The following is a 23103-nucleotide window of genomic DNA, read 5'->3' as shown; positions in this document are numbered from 1 at the left end:
ATATTAATGATTTTATTCTTATTCATAAATATATTTTTTTTAATAAACATTAAACACAATATTTCAATTAATAAATTAGCTATATGGAGACAACAACTATAAAATCAAAAACATTAATTGTTATGAGTACAAAATTTGTTTATTCAATTTTAGTCAACACATAAACAAATATATTTCTTAACACTAGTATTATCTTTAAAAGTGACTTATAACGATCCTTCAATTTTACGGTCACGGATTTCATCAACCCACTGGGCTAACAGAGCTGGGCCTGTTTTAGGCCAGCTATAATAATAATTTTCTGGAGGTGTACCTTCTTCTAATCTTACAAAATAATGACAGTATCTGTACATTACTTCACCCATTCGCATCCTTGCATGTCTGCGCATACCTTTTATCACAGGGCCTTTACCACAAAATGATTCAGCTAAAATAAAAAAATATATATAATTGTAAAATTGTAACTTATTATCTATTCTAAACCAAAACCACATCATCTAGAGTAGCAAACTATTAAAATATATACTTAATTAATATAATTCTTTCAATAATTATATCACAAACATTTAAACTTTCAAATATTTTTAAATAATTTATAATACTTTGTAATAAACCATTTTCTATTAAAATACTATCAGTGTTATTATTTTATAAGATAAAATGTTGGTTTATAATACAAAAATGGAAATGAAAATGCAAAATTATTTTCCAAATTCCAAATATTGTTAAGTAATTCTGTTCTGTAAATGAAGTAATTTATCTTACTGAAGATCCCTATTAAACTTATATACCTATTTAAATAAATAAGAAATACAAAATGTCTGAATAGAATATTGAATCTGAGTAATTTAAAATCAGATAAACAGTATAAATTACTAAGTAAGCATTTGTGGTGAAATATTATGTCAAATATTAAAATTACATTTAAAATAATTTTAATCGGTTAAAAGTAAACATAGAAACGTTACAACAATAATATTGTAATAAATACAAATTAATAATTTTTATACTTACCAATCCATAGATTTGTCTTAAATTCGACATTATGTTTTTCAACAGCTAGCTGTTGAGCTTCTAAAATAGTATCTCTTACTATAGTGGCACCTTTACGCCCGACCATGGGTAATTGTTTAAGTGCTTCATCAACAGACATACCACGTACAAAACATGCGACATACCACATTTTTTTGGGACTGTATTTGATATTTAACTTTTGGTGGCATACAAACTGTAAAATTCAAATAAAATACTGAATTCAACATATATATTTACATAAATGCAATTGTCAACATACAGCTGGTCTTCTCTCTTCGCCGGGTTCCTGTGGTGGATAAATAACATCGTTATACGATAACCAACGTTTAGGTTCGTTTTCTGAATCAGCTAATTTAATGGAGGAAGTGCTGAAGTCTGTTTTTGGTGTAGCAAGCAGTGCAACACATTTCTTAAAATTGCTGTAACTTGACGGAGGTCTACTATGACAAAATAACGTCAACTTATTGGATAGACAATTTAACATTTCTAGAGTAGGAATTTAACTGAAAGTGTCAAATAGGTTATGAATATTGAATAGTGACTAAATTTCTAGAAATGTATTCATAAGAATTAATAGTAAATACTAATAAGAACCACATGAGTCCGGTAAAAAGATAAGGCATTGATTAAATTTACGTATATTTACTCTGTGTGTGATACCACATAACAATTTATATAGAGGCGACGCTAAATCAGCTGATCGGTCTACTGTATACGAATGGATCATCGCAAAAAAAACTCCGGATCCATGACGTCATTATTAACGTTATCATGGTTAGTGTTATCAATATTGTTCTTACCGGCAAATTTTAAATATAATTATATTACATTATTTTTAAAAGTATAGACTTTTTTTTTCAAATTTTAGATACATGTTTGAATATTGTGTTATTATTATTGTCTATCAAGACAGAAGATTATTAATTATTGTATTTGTGTATTAAGCACTCATTTATTATTTATCGATTAAATATTATTGTGATTTTTAAATTTATATTGTATGCATTAATTTATTATACTCTTGTTATACAGTACACAACAATGCATTTGTTATTTATTTTATATTAACGATGCTAATGTCCTATAACTCCTATATACTAGCAGCGTCCTGAGATATTCATTTTGGACAAATGATAAAAAAACTCTAGTAATCTAATCTATAAAACTAAAGTTCAATCACCTTAAGTTTATCAAGATTCCCAAAGCATTATTCCATCTATTTATAGAAAGTTTATCAAGATCCCCACTAAGTCTGAAAATCATTTATTTTATTAAGATAAATAAAATTTTCTTATTAATTCTAAATTTATTAAAGAATACAGAATATGACATTGTGATTTTATATTTTTATTTTTCAAATTTTTAAATATTATACTGAATATTCTCTTAATATGTTTATTTATAAAGTTTGTGAACTTCAGTATAACTCAAAATCAAGTTATAATAAACATATTAGAACAAAGCACGTGAAATATGAAAAAAATATTTATACATGTAATAATTGCAATACATTATTTTATAATAAAAAAAAATTGATAAGCCACTTAAAAAATGAAATGCAACTAACACAAAATTATAAACAAGTATGTTCTTTTGAAAATTGCAACAAAATATTTAAAACATTTAAGATGTATATTAATCATCTTCAAACTATGCATGAAGTAAACATAGTCCACAATAAATTAGATTTTAACACAACTGAAGGTACGTGTATATTAACTAATATAACATTATTTTTACAACTTTCCAATATAACTGATAATTTAAATTGTTAAAAGAATTTAATAAATGGAAATCTGGAGTTGAAGAAAAGGAAGGGTGTCAGTATGTGAAACGAACATCTCAAAAACAAAGTGGAGATAAAGAGTATATATATTTCTTTTGTCATAGATCTTTTGATTCTAGGACTCATAATAATGTAAGGAATTTAAATTAAATCATAAGATATGTAATAAAAATATTAATCAAATAAATTAATAAAATAGGGTAAGAAAAGTTCAAAAAGTGGAGGGTCTGTAAAAATTGGTCATGTTTGCCTATCAAATATAGTAGTCCATAAAGAGACAACAAAAGTTAGTGTTGACTATTGTAGTACTCATCTTTGGCATACTGTTGAAATTGCAAAGCAGCGAATCCCTATCGAAGAAAGAAATAAAATTGCAGGTAAAACAATTGTGTAATATATAACTGTTTTTCTGTCATATTTTAATCTGAAAAAAAAATAGAAATCTATTAACTTAAATAATAAAAATTTTCTCTTAAAATTATTGGCATACCATTTATTTACTTTCAGGAAAGTTGGCAATTGGTATACCAGTCAACCGAATATTAGATGACATTCGAGAATTAGAAGTTGAAACACCATTAAAAAGGATTCATTTGATTGAAAAAAAAGATTTACATAATATTAAAAGAGATTATAATATTTCATACAATACTAAATCTCATGAAAATGATGCTGTCAGTGTGAGGTTGTGGGTGGAAAATATGAAAAAGAAAGGTGAAAATAATCCAATTTTATATTTCGAGGAACAAGGAGAAAATGATGAAAATGTTCCACATTTTAGTAAAAATGATTTTTGTTTAATTATTATGACACAATTCCAATCAGAAATGTTCTTGAAGTATGGCAATGATAAAGTTTGTATAGATGGCACACATGGATTGAATAGTTATAATTTTCAATTATACTCATAAGTCATTGTAGATGAATGTGGAAACAGATTTCCAGTAGCTTTTTGTTTTTCAAATAAATGTAATACAGCTACATATAAACACTATTTTCAATGTATTAAAAATACAATAGGAACAATAAATCCATCAATTTTTATGTCCAATGACGAACCCGCATTTTATAATGCATTTATGCATGGAGTAGTGTGATGGGACCTGTTGAAAAACAATTATTATGTACATGGCATGTTCTAAGAAACTGGTCAAAAAATTTTAACAAAATTCACTCACATGACAAAAAAAACATTGTTTTTAAAACTCTTAAAACACTTTTGCACGAAACAGATGAGAAATCTTTTTCAGCAGAACTTTCACATGTTATAAATCAACTTATCAATGATGCTGATACAGCAGATTTTGGAAAATATTTTATAAGTACCTATTCAACAAAAGTAGAAAAATGGGCATTTTTTGACAGAAAACACTTAGGAATTAATACAATTATGTACTTAGAAACATTGCATAAAAGTATGAAATGTTGTTATTTTGAAGGCAAGCAGTGTAAACATTTAGATTTATCAATTAATGCTTAATACTATTAGTTCGGGATAAAAGCTTTGAAAGAACAATCAAAATTACTAAGAAAAAACGATCAAATAAGTTATTACAAATAATTTCAAGTCACAATAAAAGTAAAAATATTTTGCCAGAAATGATTGTGAAATTTGAAAATTATTGGTTGGTAAATTCTGAAACTGAAATTAATATTAAATATAAAGTAGAAAAGACATACTCATCATGTGGTTTTGAATGTGTTTTACGCTGTGATAAGTGTCATATTTATATACATTCTTACAAATGTACTTGCTTGAATAATGTAGTAAACTATAACATTTGTAAGCACATTCATGCATACAGCAAGTGAACCAATTAGAATAACTGTAGAACAGTAAAAATAACCAAAATACCTTTTCAACAATTACTGCCATTAAAAAATTGCCAACATTTTTCTTACACAATTATGCAAGTGATACAAAAACATTGTTAATAATTTCTTCTAATACTATACTCTATTCCAAATGAGATCAGACTTGAGCGGCGACCAGTTTTCATTCGGTGCTGGGCAAGTTCCCCCACCTAGTAGTTGTTCGATTGCAGCTCTAGCAGCGGCGTAGGCCATGCCCATGCGCACAACTCGGCCGCCGAAGACTGATCTCATTTGGAATAGAGTATAGTATACTACAATACTTCGAACCAGAAAATCTTCTACTTTGTGGTTTCTAATAAACAGATAATTAATGTTTGAATAGATTAGCCATTACATATTAAACGATAACATGATAAATCCTAATTTAAATCATTTACTTTAGTAGCACCAAGTATGACCAAATGCATTTCATATGTAAATTAATTATAATTATTTTTAGAAATACATTATTAAATTATAGGGTTTTCTTTTTTATCATTATTAATTATTATTTCACATCCAAGTAGTTAATAAAATCCTCAAAATAATATCAAAAACATTAACTATTGAATGGAAAAAAAAAAGAAAACCAAACACAAAGTAAGTAACATTGACAAAAACTAATAAAACTAATAAAAACAATAACTTGGAACATAAAAGGGTACACAATTGAGTAAAAAAGATTACACATACTTTTTTTTTTAAAATTCACTTTTCTTTTATTTTTATAATAGTAATAATAATAGTATCAATAATAATTATACAATGTTTGTTATTACTAAAGATAGTAATAAACCTTACAACAAATCTAGTGTGTCTAAAATAATAATTATAAAGTCTCATTGGCTCGAAAAAAAACCGCCTTTTAATTTTTCCAAGTATTAAGGAAAAACTATTATTATTATTATATATTAATATTTCTTTTTCTCCACAATTTCTTTTCGCGTATTTTTTTATCACAACAAAATAAACATTTTTGTGTTAACAATAAACAAACTAAATAACATTTTATCGTCAAAATTCTTAAATCGAATTCACATGTCATTTACAAAAAAAAAAAATCAGTTAATATATACAAATATTTTTATACAAATTATATATACAAAAAAATAATAATAATGGTGAAACTGTACAAAGCAAAAAATAAAAATAAATTGTGATGATGGGACAATTATATCATTATAATGAAATCTAACATATTAGGTATTCGCAGAAAATAGTATATAAATTAAAGCTTCCATTCTTTTTCACATTTTATTTATCAATATCTACTCTTACTTTCATAGTGTGTACAGAGTACAATTAAAATTGTGTTCCGCAAGAATCAGGTGATTCTCAAAAAGTATCACTATTTTTATTTTAGGTAATAGTAAAACATAATCATAAATGTACTCAGGAACTCATTTGCAGCAGTGACAAAAACGATTTGACTAGTACATTCATATATAATAATATTATTATAATAATAATAATTATTCAATTAAAATTTCCTAAGGCCGTTTGTGAACACCATTTTTTATTTGGTCATATAATTTAATCAAAATGGCACAAGGCGTGTTTTACATATTGTCCGTTCACATTATATTATACATAATTATTTAGTAATTAATATTAACTATCTTGGTCTTAGGATGAACTAGATGCATTCATGTTACCAAACATGCCAGATGCAAAATTAGCAGCTGATATTTGTTGCTGTTGCTGTTGCTGTTGCTGCTGTTGTTGCTGTTGCTGTTGTTGATTGTTAGCTGATTGACGGCCATGTTTTGGTAATGGTGGTTGTAGGTATTCATGCCTAGATAAGGTGAACACATCAATACGATCTTCTTTACGGTAAGCAAGACAGCAACGAATAAAGCTCTGTAAAAAAAAAAAAAAAAACATATTAATATATAATTTTTTTTAATATTGTTAGATTATATAGTTCCATGTAATTTGTTATTTAAATACTAATGGTTAGTCTGATATTAATAAATCATAACCCATATGTAGAAATATACATAAAGGTGATTTTATAAAATTAAAAATATTTATATACCTTTGCTTCATTACTGACGGTAGGTTTATTGGCAAACTGTACTTCAGTAGCCTTTAATATTGTATTTTCTTCTAAAATTGTAGCTTGAGATTGGTTATGACCAAAAGGCTATAACAAATAATAATTGTCAAGCATATATCAATTTTAATAATAAAAAATTATATTACCTTTTTGCCGTACAGACATTGATAAAATATTACACCAACACTCCAAACGTCAACTTTGGATGATATTTTAGGTGGGTTTTTACCAACTACAAAACATTCTGGTGGAAGATACCTAAAAGAGAATATACAGTTATTTTTTTAATATTAGATCTATTAAAATTAATGTTAATGAAAAATATACTTTTTAAATTCTATTACTCACCAGTATGTTCCAGCTCCTTGTGACGTTAGGTCCATTCCATGATCTGGATTATAATTTTCTTCATCCATCACTTTGCTAAGGCCAAAATCTGTGATTTTTATTTCACCACAGACATTACCTTCAGTTAGTAATATATTTCCTATAACAAATTTCAAAATGAACAATTGTTTTAATTTAATCAAAATAGATAATACATACCAGGTTTTAAATCATAATGTATCACAGGAGGTTTGATCTCATTCAAATATTTAAGTGCAGATACCACTTGCATAACTATTGATCTAGCTTCTCGTTCTGCTATCGTCTTGTGCTTTAAAAGTTAAAAATTGATAACATTATTTGAGTTACTATTTACCAAGTGAATAACATATTATTTTGGTGACTTTTGTAAGGTCTTACCTGTTTTAAATAAAAATCTAAATCATGTCCATCACAATATTCGAGTACAGTGCAAAACGAATTTGCATCTATTTCAAACACATCATACAATTTAACAACCCTCGGGTGATCCAAAGATTTATGAATATTGTACTCTCGCAGTGCATGTCTGAAAAAAAAGGAATTATTTAATAATTTTCTATAAATAAAGACTATAAAAATTCGATGAATTACTTTATATAATTAGCCTTTTTATCCTCTTTCCAGTCTTTATTCAGTTGGTGAACCTTACATGCTACGTAACGTTGTTCTTTTAGATCAAACGCCTGTAAAAATGAATAAAAATATGATATAAAATTTAAATGAATGTAAGAAAAGTATTAGTGACAATTGGGTTAATAGTTTAATACTCACTTTGTGGACTTCACTGAAGCCACCTTTTCCCAACAACATGAGCAACAAATAACGATCATTTAACACAGGGTGATTGTTGAACCTAGATTGGTCTTCATTGTGAATCCTCTTCAGTTCCCTTATGTGTAAATTTCTCTCTCGCTCCAACTTCTCCATTTCCAGCTGCAAATCAGCATCTTCTTTTTTCAAGGCTGACTGTCGCAACTGTACGCATCAAAACAAATTAATTAATACACCGTTGAAATTGGTCATATTATGATATTATGAAAATTACCTTGAGTATCTCATCTGCTTCGTAATACTCTTGCCACGATAAACCCGGAACAGCTTCTGGCTTTAGGAACGTTGCTGTGTCCAAGGCGGACGATGGGGCTACAGTGCCGTTGTGCAAGACCGTGCCTGTTGTAGCACCAGTAACTTGGTTATTGTTGATACTTGCACTGGGTAGCGTTATAGGTGGTGTAGAAACTGAGGGCGTCGAATTGATTGGTACACTGTTAGTACTCGAACTACTACTTCCTGTACCCGACTGACTACTAGCTCGTTTGCGTCCACCAGTTTCACTGTTTGATGGCCGTTTTTTGACCAACATCTTTTTCTGTCGGTCAATCTCTTCTCTTTCTGACGTTATTTCTTCTTGTCTTCTACTCAACGAACAACAATATATTAATAATAAATTATCTGACTATAAAAAAAAATATTTCACACATACCTAGACAATTCTTGAAACGCATAGCCATCAGTCCAATTTTCTTGAAATTGTGCACCAACCCTTTGCGTTACAAACTGGCCAAGCCGAAGTCTGTTTTGCATACACCGCTGTCTTGCTTCTTTTTTTTCAATATTTGACTTTTCTTTCAACAGCTTCTTCACCACTTCAATGCACTTATTTATGTGCGACTTGTGCTGTTCGATTGTTTTCTGTTGACTGCTTAATTGGTGTTTCAGTTCTTCGTTTGTCTAAAATCAAATATTTATTATTATTATTATTATCAATAATCTATGTAATCATAATATTATACAAGCGATTTAAAACTTATGTCATTACCCTATTCAAATCATCAATTTTATTATTTCTGAGTTCCAAATCCGAAGAAGCTTGACATTCAAACTCTTGGATTGCATGACTCGTTAAATCAGTCTGTATACATTTTGTAATGGAACTAGAGTTAATCCTAGGTGGGTGGAGTATGGAAACATAGTCCGGAGGTAGTACGGGACTCAATGCTTGAGGCCCACTCGCCGGATTAAACTAGAAACGAAACGAGAAATCATTGTTATTGTTATTGTTCGACAACAGACGAGGTCTTCTTCGTCGGTGGAAAAATTAAAAAATTTTAATTACGTTTTGGTTTTGGTTTTGGTTTTTTTTTTTTTATATAAAAATTTTTAAAAATTTTTTTTTTTCCGAATTACACTCACCATGGGGTAACCTTGTTGCGGCGGTCCGCCAGGCGACGGCGACTTCGCCCCGCCGTGTCTTATCGGGTTGGACACGGGATGGGCACCGTGCTTGGTGAAGTAGTCGTTTATTTTCTTGGTGTCGGCGACCGACCTTGGCGGTGGTGGAGGGGGTCCCCCAACCACCATGTTTGGTGGCTGCGGTTGCTGCTGCTGCTGTTGCTTGTTGCTAGCTATGTCATCTATTTTCCGCTTGCGCTTGCGCTCGGTAGGCGTGCGGGTGATGGTGTTGGCTTTTTCCGGAGTGTCCTGCTCCTTGTCGCTGTGCGACGAACCTGTACTCATATTCGAGTCTTGGCTATGAATAGTACTCCCCGGTTGAGGGTGTGGTAGGTGCATTTGGCCAGCCTGCGGAGCCATCTGCAGCTGAGTCCCGGCCGACATCTATTAAAATGCACAAAACAGAAATACAAAATTAAAATTATATCATACATTAAGTATACATTAATAAATTATAAACAACGACCAACGCACGGCAATAATATTAATAATTACTGATCGTCGTAATGGGGGGAGCTCGTATTCATTATTTGTTTTTCGATGAAGCGGTTTTCGCAAACATCGCGGCATCGATTTCAAATTTTGATAAATGTTACCTATAATAATGATAATATTTTAGGTTTTATTATTTTTCGACGATAACAAACAAAACCTGGAATGCCACGTGTGTAAACATAATTGTACGAGACAGTTTGCTAAAATATTAATTATTTATAAATTCCAGTTTTTAATTATTTTACACCTAGTCCGAAGTATTATAATAATTTATCAAGCCCGAGTTATGAAAAAACTCCCACACAATAACGGCGCATCAAATAATTTCTGTGAAATGGACAACTGCTATACAAGTATATACAAAACACAATGGAGTAACGTAGTGAAAATCGATAAAAAAAAAATAATAATTATTATTATGAAATAATATTATACGACATAAAATCCATCTCTATTTATGTATAGGCTTCATATTTGGAAAAAAATAATCACGAAAAATGTATGTTGTGTATGTAATTTTTTTTTGTTTTTTAATTTTAACGCGTTGATCCTAAACGATATTTTTTTATATTATGCAATACGTGTCGAACGATTAAATCATTTACAATTATAATTACGGACGGTAAAAAAAATATTATTACACGTGACATCATATTATTATAATAATATATTAACGACATATTTTATACGATGCTAAACGGAAAGGTTAGACTGGTTAGAAAATATATCGTCAACAAAAAAAAAAAAAATTGCGTCGACGAGCGTTATACTGCGGAAACATCTCGACTGTCAACTACCGCGACAAACGAGGAAAACCGTTAAAGTTCATTTTTCGTCAACCGTTACGAGCGCGGTTCGAAACCGGAATTCTAAGCGATATCCATTCTCGCGTCAACCACGGCACAATACCATCGATATTGTACTGTTATCTACGAAACGTACGATACTATACGGTACATATTTGGTCGATCAGCCTCTCGGAAGGCAGTTTTATAACGATGTCAATGCCCAAAATCACTATATACAATATAATACTATACATACGTACGCGCATATGGGGAAAAAACGAGTGAACGCGTCATAATATAAGAGACTTAACTTCCATCGTGCCGTGTCGTCGGGGGGTTAGGCGCGAGGTATCAAAGGAAATATCGGTGCGGGTACGGTGGTTTTGACGCATTTCGGTAGGTTTTATAATCTCATCTGAAAAATCCTAAACACACCAACGCCGCCGCCGCCGCAGCAGCAGAGCACTGTACGAGCTACAACACGTCGGGTACGTTCACACACACACACACACACAACCGTACATACACAACACCACAGCACGGTCTGACCGGAAAATCGGTATCCCTTCTCGAGCGTGACCCCGGAAGTGGCCGACCGCCGTCAACTATCTGTATACGCTTCGGTGGTATAATATATACCTATAACACTGCTACTACTGTAGCTGTACGCAAGTTATATTACACACGATGAGTATATTATTATTTGTATTCGGCGTGTCTGCGCCGTAGTCGTCATCGGAGAAAACCGTCGTCGGACTACTGCAGTGGTGTCGCCGCTGTTAAGCGCGGACGTCTCGGTGGACGACATCGACCACACGTCACACGACGGCGTGCAGCAGAATTCGCCTCTGCTGCCGTCGCCCAAACACCCGTTATTATTACTATTATTATCCATATGGACGGGATGACGAGGCCTTTGACCGAGCGTTACATACGACACATACATATACATAATATTATCGTACAATATTGTTACACGACGAGAGGATGAGGAAATCGGTCGATTGTCAACACTGTCGGCTTTACAACGAATCGATGTGTATACGAGAGCGAGCGGGACATTACAGGGGCGACGGCAGCGGGGGTGGCGGCAAACAATATGTATATATATATATATAAATGTATATAAGTGTGTACGTGCGTGTTGTATATATATATATAATATACACAGATAAATACGCACACACACACACACAATAATAGTCGGGCCAGAGGGGAAAGGAGAGGGGTGGATCGCACTACGGTGTGTCGGTTGGTATGATGATGACGACGACGACGACGACGACGGCAATACGTAGTGCACGAGAGAGGAGGTACGGAGTACCTACTATACGACTAGGGGAGATGCCGGCGAGGGGAATTACATTTCTGTTATATTCAGTTATATATACACACACAGTTTTCTGCCGGGCAGCAGCCACAAGCCCACAGCACACACACACACACACACACATACAGCCTCTGTTGCCCGACGTTGCCAAACCGATTCTTATAATACCATGACGACTGCGACGGGGTGAAAGGTAGTGGTCGGAGGGAGGGTGACGTGACCGATCCCCCCCGCCGTCGCCAGCGACGATCCAGTAAATCCGTTTTTCCACCTCGCCTACGTATATTTAGCAGCCGCCTCCCGACAACAACCGGGCGCGATAACCATACTGCAACACAACGTCGTGTACTATATATATACTTACGTATATATTGTAATTTAGCTAGCTAGCTAGGTATATATATATAATTGCACCGTGCACGAGTTATTATCGTCGTCTTGGTCGGCCTTTTTACAAAAGCCAATCGATTATGCGTTGCAAACCCTACGGCGGCGAACCGACACCCGGCGAGCGACCACGTCAGACATGGCGTGAAGGGTTTTTCGACACGAATTTTGGAGTCGCTATACAGGCAAAACGTTTGAAAAACTATCGACATCGTATATTATATAGACGAGTGCAGTATAATCGTGCGCGTAAGTCAGCGACCGGAGGCGATAGACAGGAAACGTCGGCGGTTTAGAAGGAGTGTTCACACTCGTTTTGGGGTCGTCTCAAAAACGAAGGGTTGTATTATAATGCGGAGACAGAGGATATGTGTACGTTGATGCTGCCGAGTGCCGAGAAAGAGGACGTATCGATTAGAAGAAGGCCTATACTCTATATACAGCTGCTGCAGCTAGAAGTATAGTATAGTAGTAGTACTGTAGTAGTAGTGCTATATACTACTACTACCCCTCACAACCATCACTTCCATATATATTATATATGCGTGTTTGTGTGTGTGACCGTTACCCGATTTTCCACCTTTTACATACATATAACCCGTGCGAACTATTGATTTTGTAAATAAACACATACATACATATATAATATATATATAATATGGTTTATAAACTACCCAACCCTTTTCGGCACATCCCCTTGTCTCCCACCCCGACCGTATATTGGCAGGGAACGACTACTACTATACGACAACGACGAGACTATGTATATAATAATATTATGTATATACCGCGTGTACAGCAATACTGGCCACTGCCGCAGCGGATCGCATGGTATATACATATAATAATATATCCGAGTACCAACTATGTAATATAAATGAAAATAATGATAAAAACTAGTGGGCAAGTCCGGTCAAAGTAACCATATTATTATTATTATTAGGTTATATTATCACTGATGGCGGTCGCTGCAGTGTCCAACGGGTTTCGAATTATTATTATTTTCGTATCGACGTCGTGGGCGTAAAACTTTTTATTTTGGTTTTAATTTGACGAACTCGAATCGATAAAAGGTTGTCGTCGTCATTCCCTGCCACCTCCTCCTCCTCATCCTCTCCTCGTCATCGCACATTCGGCAGAAAATGGCATCTCGGGATCCGGCGCGTTTCGTCAGCCAACAAAATATACATAATAAACACGGTCGATCGCAAAACGAAAGGTACATATTTTTTAAGTATACAATAATATTATGATTGCTTACGAAACAACGACGTTATAAAATAATTTTAATATAATAATGTAATCCCGGCGGCGGATGTACACGGCCGCGACGACGGCAGGTCACCGAACCTTATTATAACGCAACGCGAGCGGGCTACATTCCAGTCGACATTTAACCCGATTTCCTCGCCTATTATTATTTACCATTATTATCGTTAATTTAAAATATTTTTTTTTTCGTCATCTCGATACCGTCGGAAACTGGAAGGCGGCGGTCGGTTTTTGAAATCGCCGATTTCACTCCCGATATAAAACAATAATACAACAACAACGGTATAATAATATAATATTATTGTATCATCTCGTCGGTACATGCGCAAACATCACAACAATATCGGTTGTTATTAGTCGTTGCTCGTTACTAATATATTGTTTCAGGCGCATAATGCGGTTCACAAAAGTACAACGCCGTCGCCATTGACGTTCTCTTTCCGAACGATATATATTTTTTCTCTTCGTATTATTGCGCGCGCCGATACGTTTTCGTAAATAAAACGACTACGACGACGACGAACCGCTATTACTATGTATATAATACCGCCGCCGCCTGTGCACAACGACCACGTAAATGGAAAACACTAGCGTCCCTCCCTTAGGCCCTCACCTTCCCCAGTTTAACGACAATAGGGTGTGCCAACCCGGGAGATTTCAATTCCTCGATTACACACGCAGATACACACACAATGTAATAATGGAAACCTGACAACAGTGTATAACACACTGCTACGCCGATGCTTAAAAACATTCGGTCCAATAAATATAATAGTGCGATCGAAAACTTAAAATGGAAATTATATTATTATTATTATGTTGTATACGGACGAATACCCAAACGCCGACAGGGGTCCGTCCGTTTTTAACACCGTGGCGAAGATTTCACGAACGACCCTCGTATATGATATTCGGTACACTACCTAACTATACAAACAACGATAACTGCAGTGTTGTACCCACTATATACCTAGTATAGTAACAAGTAACAACAACCAATGCATTTGCTATTGTCATAGTTGGTGCCAAATCACGAATAAAAACGTATATTTAAAAGCCGTTTTTTACCGGTCACCCAAATTTCAGCACCTGCTCTCAACGGCGGGGTATGTTGCGGAACACGAACATACCAAAACGAACGAACAAAAAAAAAAAACGCACACATTTTGGGGAGAACGAACGAAGAGGAATCGAAAAACCTAGTTCAAGGGTTCGTAAACCGGTTTTGAAACACGGCATTTACGGATTTCAGGCAGGCAGTATAATATCACGATTTTTTTTTTTTACATAATACACGAATAAGACCGCACCCCATCCGCAACCACCCGAGACCGTCGAAAAAGAGATGTGCGCAAATCGAAAGTAAAAAAAAAAAGGGTAGAACGTCGGGGAATCGGAAACGCGCATCGTGAGAGAACCGCAACGTCGGTTATTAGTTAGGAAAACCGAAAGACAACGCAATAAAAAAAGCATTTTGAAAATCGCCGTCGTCTGCTGACGGGAAATCGTCGTAAAACCTCAGACAATGGCCGACCACGGGGAAAAAAACGGTATGTGGGAAAAAAAAAACCGTTTTACTAGACGAAAATCGGACTGGGGCGCGCGCGATAAAGGCGACGGCGGCGGTGAATACGACGACGGCGACGACGATGATATTAAAATAATGAAATGAAAAGAGACGATAATATCCAAAATGGCGGTCCGATTTACACACAAACACACACTAACGTGCGCGGCGTTTAATTAGAAGAGGCCGAAGAGGCGATCAGGGTACACGCGGAGAGAGAGAGAGCGCAACACGGCAACGTCGAAAACGGGTCGGCGATAGGCAGAGAGACGGAGACGACGACGAAATGGTAACGCGGCGCTTCGGAGAGAGGTGTCGCGGCGGCGGTAGATGGCGGTGCCGGTTTTGATTAGCCAACACAATAACGCATAAGCGAGTGGCAAAGCGGTAAGAGGTGCCCGCCCGTCGTCGTTCGGCTCACCGTAAATACGCACCACATCATCGGCGGCGGCGGCGGCGGGTGACGGGCCGGCGGTGGTGCGCGCACGTTGAGACCCGGTCGTCGTCTGGTCGCCCGCCGCCGCCGCAGCCGATACGGAACAACAGCGCCATCAAAACGAGAACGACAGTGCACTCGACTACGGTGTAGTGTAAGTGTAGTATACTACTACTACTACTACTACTACTACTACTACTACTAATACTACTACTATTACTATTACTACGCCGCTAAACGGTGTGTGTGTATTGTTTTTTTTTTTTTTTTTTACAGGGTTCTCGCCAAGCACTTTAACACACGGCGCGCGCGCTCAGATAACCATCGGCAAAACAAAACCGGCCGCCGTCGCGCGTATACAGAGCGGTTCAAGTGTACACAAACCGTAGCGCATCGTCGCTGATAAACAAACGACTTAGTATATCGCTAACTAATAACGTTTTGAAAAAAAATTATGGTTTTATGGTCGCGCGTTTTTACGTCGTTGGTGGTGATATTAATTATTTTGAAACGCGCACGAGCGCGGCTTTAATCGTCATCGTTATTATTATTATTATTATTTAAAACTATTTCGTGTTATTTAAATGAAACGATGTTTATCGTGTGTGCGTAGTGGTTTTTATTTTATTTTTTTTTTTTTTTAGAAAACTCATACCTCGTCACGACAACAGCTGACGCCGCCATTGCAGCAGCGTCGTCCATTTATTCGACGCGAATACATAATATACTACATCGTATGTAGGCACGTGGAATATTAGCAAACGAGTGTAGATATATTGTATTTACACAACATTATATATTATACGAAACAGCAAAAAAAAAAAAAAAAAGAAAATAACGTATAACACTGATATTGTATCAAACCGATTGTGGCCTTGTGTCTTTCCCCTCCGCCCATAAATTAGGAGGCCTATAGTGTATGGTTAAATGTTAATAAAACGTTCGAATCAGCACACAACGATTGACCTTTTAGGTATTTTTCGACCAACAATCAACGTCGTTGTGCAAAATCCTAAAACTAAAACTATGCAAAAAACGTTGCTTGCCAGCTGATTAAGTTCCTAGTGCGAAATGTCAGTATGGTATTGGTATAAGAGCACGACTATACACCACTGAACAATTTTTTAAAAAGCACCTACACAGTAATTTTTTCACTATGATTTTATTAATTTAGAATACATTAAAAATCAATCCATCATGGAATATAAGATTCCATCACAATGAGTAATTGGAAATAGTTTTTTTATGTCTAAAGATAAAATAAAGTTTTCAGTATTATCATATCAGTAGGTACATAATTTTAAGACATTATAAAAATGAACAACTTTAAAATGTAATAATTCAATAACACAATTATTTTACATCATACATACTCTCATAATTTATCTCAGAACACGAACAATAAAAACAAATTGCACGATTCTTATATTTTTTATTTTAAAATTGAGCACTTTAAAATACATAGGGAATTAAGAAATTGATAATCACTAATACACTGTTATCTAACATAAATTGTAATAAGTTATAATGTATACTGTAATTGTCGAAAAAATTTCAACGATATAATTTAAATTATTAAAATGTAAAATTTTTATAAATAAATTTCGATTTGATTAAATGTTATTACTTAAATATAAATTACTCGACTATATAAAGTGACCAATTTAATAAAAAATTAAAGAAAAATCAGGAAATAATTTCAAAATTAATGTTTAGTCAGATCTTAAGTTTCAAAGTTTATATAGGTAGAAAAAATAAACCGACAGAAAAATATCCCAACCAATATTCAAGTCACATACAATATTGTTCATCAAGATGGAAATCATTTTTATAAAATGAACCGACTTAGGGTAACCTTAGAAACTATTAGGTTAGGTTAGTGTAATTATTATATAATATTCCAATAACGTCTGTGATAAAATTCTGAAAAATGGATCGATTTCAAATAATTGATCCTAAAATATAAAAACGAAAATCGTTATCCTATATACCAATGTAATAATTATAATCGTGTAAAAATCACTGCACAAATACATTGAATACATAATATATATGCGTCAGTCGGTCGTTTTGCTAGGTAGGTATACTTATACCTATTAAAAAATGCACAAGTGGCTACAAAGATAAACAGGTATTACAATAATTTCAAGTTATATACTCGCGAAGGTGGTTCTCGGGTTGAATATAAAAATACATTCATTACATCAGTTTCAAATATATATATATAAAATATATATATAATAGCACCGACACGTCGTCGATAACAGTAGTTCGCCTGTTATCAACTCAAAATAGGTGAAGGAGTAGCTTATCAGCGAACAGGTTTTCGACCGAATGACCTTACACTAGACTTTAGGAAATTAGTGCGCGTCCATTAATTACGCGAGAACATCGTACTTCACCTGTACGTATAAATAAAAATGGACCCGCAGAGCGCAAGCAACTCTATACACTGCAGTAACGCGAATGTATACGTATAGAAACCGAAGTTTCGAAAGTCGACGTGCGTGCCAATAAGCGTAAAAAATGTAAACGAATTTAATTGTCGAAACGGTTATTAAAAAACCGTATTATACTCATAATACGGTATGTATAACGAACCGACCTGCATCTACTACTACAGCGGCGGCGGCGGCGGCGGACTATAGTCGCGTATACGATTGAAAACGTATAAAACAATAAATATATAATATTATACGAACCTATCGTGTGCCGATATGTACCTACCAATAATATTATATTATTATAGGTATATTATGATACCGCGGGTTACCATGCTATATTTATTATAATATAAGCAGTCGGAGAGAGAGATAAAATATTTTCTAGTGCGTTGACTCTCGCCCGGGAAACGAGCGAACTTATAATATACCGGATTCCGTTGTTAGAACATAATATAATGTAATAATATTATTGTGCGTGTGTGTGTATCGGACGATTTCCTTTCATGTGCACACACACTCACATATTGTAATATTGTTATGTACACGTATAAATCGTCGGCTCGTCGTCGTCGTCGCCAGCCCACTCTCCGGGCAGCCCCCTACATGGAGCGCCGTGTGTCCGCGGCGACGAAGACGACGACGGACGTTCGGTTCAATTCAATTGTCTTGTCTTGTCTTGTCGGTCGGTCATTCGGTGCGAGGGGTGCAATAGCGCATCACACACGCACGCGCATCGATCACCGGCGGGGAAACGTTCCGCCGAGATATTCCGTTTTACCGTCCATTTTACCGACCATCACACACACACGCCAGAAGAGAAAAAACGCGGAAAAACAATAAAATATTACGTAAAATTATGATATTTTGTTGTATTTGGGAACGCGTCGGAGAAACCTTGACCCTAACCCCTTCCCCAAAACACGTCACATGTGTAAGACGGACACGAACGCACAAGCTCGCGGCCATTAAAAGTCAATATAATTTATAATAAACGCATAATCTACGATCGAATTCGTACGTCGACGACAACTATCTGCACCGTGTAACGACGTACAAAATCGAACGTCTTCGATTCTATTCTCGCGGGACGGTCGTCGTCGTCGTACATTCCGTCGGAAACGAGAAAAACGAATACCTGAGCAAACGATTATCCGCATATCGCGGGGAAATCGTCCGTCCGTCCGTCGTCGATCGAACGACGAAAAACGATGTAAATATTTGATATTATATTATTATATAAAGCGCCCATAACCGCCGCCCGCCGTCCAATTAGCACGAAATATACAATAATAATAATAATAATCGTCAGACCTATACCATTATAATAATCGGAAACCGGTCCGACGGGTTTTCGTTACTTGTGCACACAATACGTATATTATCGTACGGCGCGAGTATATCGTATTCGAACGCATCTCTCTCGTACATGTGTGCGGCACTCCGAGCGAGTACAATAAAATATCGTGTACCTACCTACACGCATTATTATTATATACACCGTAAATACATATAAATACGAGACGTATATAATATAATGGCAGTAAGTAGGTATTAACATTATTATTGTGATCGTGACCGGCCGCAGTGTAATCCGGCACCGTCGTTTAATTTGGTCAACCTGTCTCTCCTCTAACCGACCGATTTTTCTCCACACGAGTCGACAGACGTGACGACGATAATATCATCACAACAATAATAATATTATATTATATATTTATACGATATCGCATTAACGTAATAATATTGTACACGAGACACGCTGCGAACGCCATCGTCCGGACAAATCGGATATACCTACGCACGCGGGAGTTTACCGAAAATCGTTCGTTTTGGAAAAAAAAAAAAAAAATAGAATTATTCGCAATTTTTTTAATTAGATAACTGTAATCTATAATGGGAAATAATTAACTTTTCCGTGTCGCTATCTCACCGCACCGACCGACCGCCGTTGTGGCCCAGTTGCATATAATTAATATAATATTATAATACGTATTAAAAACAACGTTTTGCATTGTTTGACGGTTTAATTGATGGTTACAACTCCTCATGACATCGCTGTATATTATAGTAGTAGTAATTTTAAAGTTCATTACTCAGCCGTAATATACGTTGAATTATAATATAAAAGAATATATCTGCTCGAGTACCCACCCCTGCAACGAACGTTTTTAAAAAATGATAAAATATTTTTCAACCAATCGGGATGAACTGGCAAACACTGTATATTATAATAATATGTACTACGATGAATTAACGAATTCGAAACTATTTACAAAGTAATTTATTTAAATGAGATTATGAGTTGCAAACGGAGGCCATTATTAGGAGGTTCAATATTTTGGTGATAACTGCAGATAAGTAACCTATCCCTAAAAGGCACACCCCATGTTAACATAACTTTGTGCACATATATTTTCCATTAAACGTTTAGATGAAGTCACTTAAAAATCCTGAGTTGGGGCTATTTGTTTTGATGAACAAACAAAACAGATAATCGATAACTTCGCCGCGGCCGTGTGAAAGAGTTCAAGATTTCAAATTGAGTGAACATGATTTATTTAATAACAACGTCCGTATTAAAACTTATAATAGTAGTTCTAAGTGCTTATAATTTATACGTGTTTAACTTATGCACGACAGGCATCTTTAAAACAAACCATTATAGAAACATACTTAGATTCTGGAAGATATAATAAAATATCGCCGTATGTATGTTATATAATTAGTAACGAATACATCGGTAGAAACTAGAAAGTCGTAGAGTTCAAGGAACAATCGAAAGAAATTCCGAAATTCTAAATGAAACGATTTTCGGTCAAAACGAAATTTATAGTACGAGTAAACGATTGGAATTAATTAAATAAATAGTCGTTTGTTTTATTCGGTACAGAAATACGATACCTACGAGCCAAGTGCATTACATTTACAATAATATCTCAAGTAAAAAAAAAAGTAGAATAATTAATGGAAATATAAAAATCCTAGAAGAATTTCAATACCTAGTTTAGGCTGATTAGTTTGTATAGCCATTAGTAAGAAAAAGAGGATGTCGATCTACGTATACGAGAGGAATGTTTAGAACGCATTCGTGAAAAAAATAATATATGAAGACGATCAATCGAGAGTTCGATAAAATAAATTAATAAAAAATAATATATTCGCAATGTGTCTTCTATATTGGCAAGGTTAGATTAATATAAGGGCATGAAAAAAAATGAAAGATGCGATTTCGCAAAAACAATCGGTTTCGTAACGAAATAAAAAAAAATGTGGTGTAAACGAAAACAAAACGATGGTGTGGGCGACGCGGCGACCGCTCGGTATACGTGGCGGCGGCGGCGGTAGCGATTACGTGGCACGCCGGTTGATCGGCCGTGGCGCAGGTTATGTCTGTCAACAACCGGTGCCCGGGCGGCGAGAGGAACAACCAGCCGGCGATCATATGGCCACGCGCGTCCCGAGCCCACAGACTGACTGACTGTGAGCATGAATGGCGAGCCGCCGACGTTCCACGCACGCACGCCGCCCGCCCACCGACGCACCGGGGTTACTACGTCACACGATATTACCGTGCCGCGGCGTACGGTAATTACCGTACTCATTGAGCTTCGGCCGGCCGGCCGGCGCGCACGCTCGCGCCGCACCACTACCGCCGACACGCACACGCCGCGGCGCTCGCGTGACGTCGCGCACAGCGTATACACACAACACACTACGGGGACGGGGTGAACGTGTAAATATTATATTATGTATATGTTGTGCTCGTGTATCAAAATATTATGTGTACGAGTGACGTGCACCGGTCGTTTCCATCGAAACGCCGCCGCCGCCGTCGTCGTCGTCGAGTATCGGTTTTTTTTTTTTTTACCCATCGTTTCCGGGACTTTTTCCGCGGGCGGTCCACGACTACTTGCAGTCGGACCCGATCAAACGAGCACTGCTGCTGGTGCTGATGCTGCTGCTGGAGTTGCTGCCGATAGCACGCGGCGGGCCCGACGACGCGACACTTGACCATGACGACGACGATATCCGTTAATGACGAACGACCGCGGTAGACGAAGATAACGACACATGCCTCGGCGACGGTGGTTCCGGTGCAGCAGCGGCCGCACTACTACTACTACTACGACGATGACTATTACTAACACTACACTTGACGCCGTTACTATTACACCACGTCATGTATAACTAAAAGCGCGTTTCGATGACGGGCGGTGTAGTGGTGGTGGTGATGGTGCGAGCGTGTGTGCGACGACGGTTGGCGGGATGGTGGTGGAGGTGGTGGTGTCGTCCACCCTTTCCGCGCACACCGCACAACCGTTCGTAGTATAGCCCTCTCCGCTGCCTGCCGCCTCCGTCGCTGCCTATACTGCTCCGCGACGACCGACGTTGATCAATAACACACGCTCGAAAGGCAGCATCAACCGACCGAAAACGTCGTCGCGGTCGTCGAAACGAAAACGAGAAAAACAAAACGGAAAAACTCGGCCGCCCCCGTACCCCGGGCGAGAAGTGCGCGCCGAGAGCGAGTAATACACACACTGACAGTGCACCGTATGTGCACCACCGGACACTCGAAAGTCGGAGTCGTCGTCGTCGTCGTTGTCGTCGTCGTCGCCGCCGCTGCCGCCCGATGACCCCGCCGCCCACGACTGATGGTCGAGACGACAAGCGCCGCTGTTGTGGTGGCGTTCACCTCTCGACGACGACGACTCAAGGGGTGGGTGGGTGGGCGGATTAAAATTGCGTAAGCGAGCTGATAATAAAAAATAAAAAAAAAAAAATAGAAAAAAAATTCGCGACCGACAACAACAACGACTCGCGCGCAAACACAAACCGGACGCGACGACACAAACTCGTAGCGCGTCCGCGAGCGCACTACTCGGGTGCAAGACCAGGCGATCGCGCGCGTTATACGCACGTCGCGTACATGTCATATACCTACGTGTGTACAGAGTTGGCGTGTAGTATTTACCATCGAAAGTATGTACGGTTCACACACACCGAGAGAGTTTACGGTACGCACCGCCGAGCGGCGCTACGGTGATT

At 36.3% G+C, this 23103-nt stretch overlaps 2 protein-coding genes across 9 annotated transcripts in view; both read right to left on the bottom strand.

The window, feature by feature from the left end:
• Nucleotides 1-117: 117 nt before the first annotated feature.
• On the bottom strand, nucleotides 118-1642 carry LOC114122322 (39S ribosomal protein L22, mitochondrial). Its single transcript, XM_027984949.2, has 3 exons — nucleotides 1295-1642; nucleotides 1015-1228; nucleotides 118-427 (listed from the first exon to the last, which is right to left on the bottom strand). Exons 1-3 carry the CDS (start codon nucleotides 1517-1519, stop codon nucleotides 207-209), a joined length of 660 nt encoding a protein of 219 aa, XP_027840750.1. The 5' UTR covers nucleotides 1520-1642; the 3' UTR covers nucleotides 118-206.
• Nucleotides 1643-5368: 3726 nt separating this feature from the next.
• The window catches only part of LOC114122319 (serine/threonine-protein kinase tousled-like 2), a 43361-nt gene continuing 25626 nt past the window's right edge, over nucleotides 5369-23103 (bottom strand). For 5 of the 8 annotated variants that reach the window (XM_027984940.2, XM_027984942.2, XM_027984937.2 and 2 more), the window contains 12 exons: nucleotides 9297-9719; nucleotides 8923-9126; nucleotides 8587-8834; nucleotides 8149-8518; nucleotides 7875-8078; nucleotides 7695-7786; nucleotides 7482-7629; nucleotides 7281-7392; nucleotides 7083-7221; nucleotides 6881-6992; nucleotides 6714-6821; nucleotides 5369-6535 (listed from right to left, as the gene is read on the bottom strand). In XM_027984940.2, coding sequence (XP_027840741.2) covers nucleotides 6302-6535; nucleotides 6714-6821; nucleotides 6881-6992; nucleotides 7083-7221; nucleotides 7281-7392; nucleotides 7482-7629; nucleotides 7695-7786; nucleotides 7875-8078; nucleotides 8149-8518; nucleotides 8587-8834; nucleotides 8923-9126; nucleotides 9297-9719 — 2394 coding nt within the window. In that variant the 3' untranslated portion in view covers nucleotides 5369-6301. Of the gene's footprint in view, nucleotides 6536-6713; nucleotides 6822-6880; nucleotides 6993-7082; nucleotides 7222-7280; nucleotides 7393-7481; nucleotides 7630-7694; nucleotides 7787-7874; nucleotides 8079-8148; nucleotides 8519-8586; nucleotides 8835-8922; nucleotides 9127-9296; nucleotides 9720-9809; nucleotides 10182-21922; nucleotides 22763-23103 lie in introns of those variants that run through there. The other 3 variants (XM_027984939.2, XM_027984941.2, XM_027984944.2) reach the window with 3 other exon arrangements.

Source organism: Aphis gossypii, chromosome 3 (genome assembly GCF_020184175.1).
Source record: "Aphis gossypii isolate Hap1 chromosome 3, ASM2018417v2, whole genome shotgun sequence".
NCBI classification, from domain to species: Eukaryota; Metazoa; Arthropoda; class Insecta; order Hemiptera; family Aphididae; genus Aphis; species Aphis gossypii.
The sequence above is the reverse complement of the archived record's forward strand: the minus strand, read 5'-3'. Positions and strand labels throughout refer to the sequence as shown.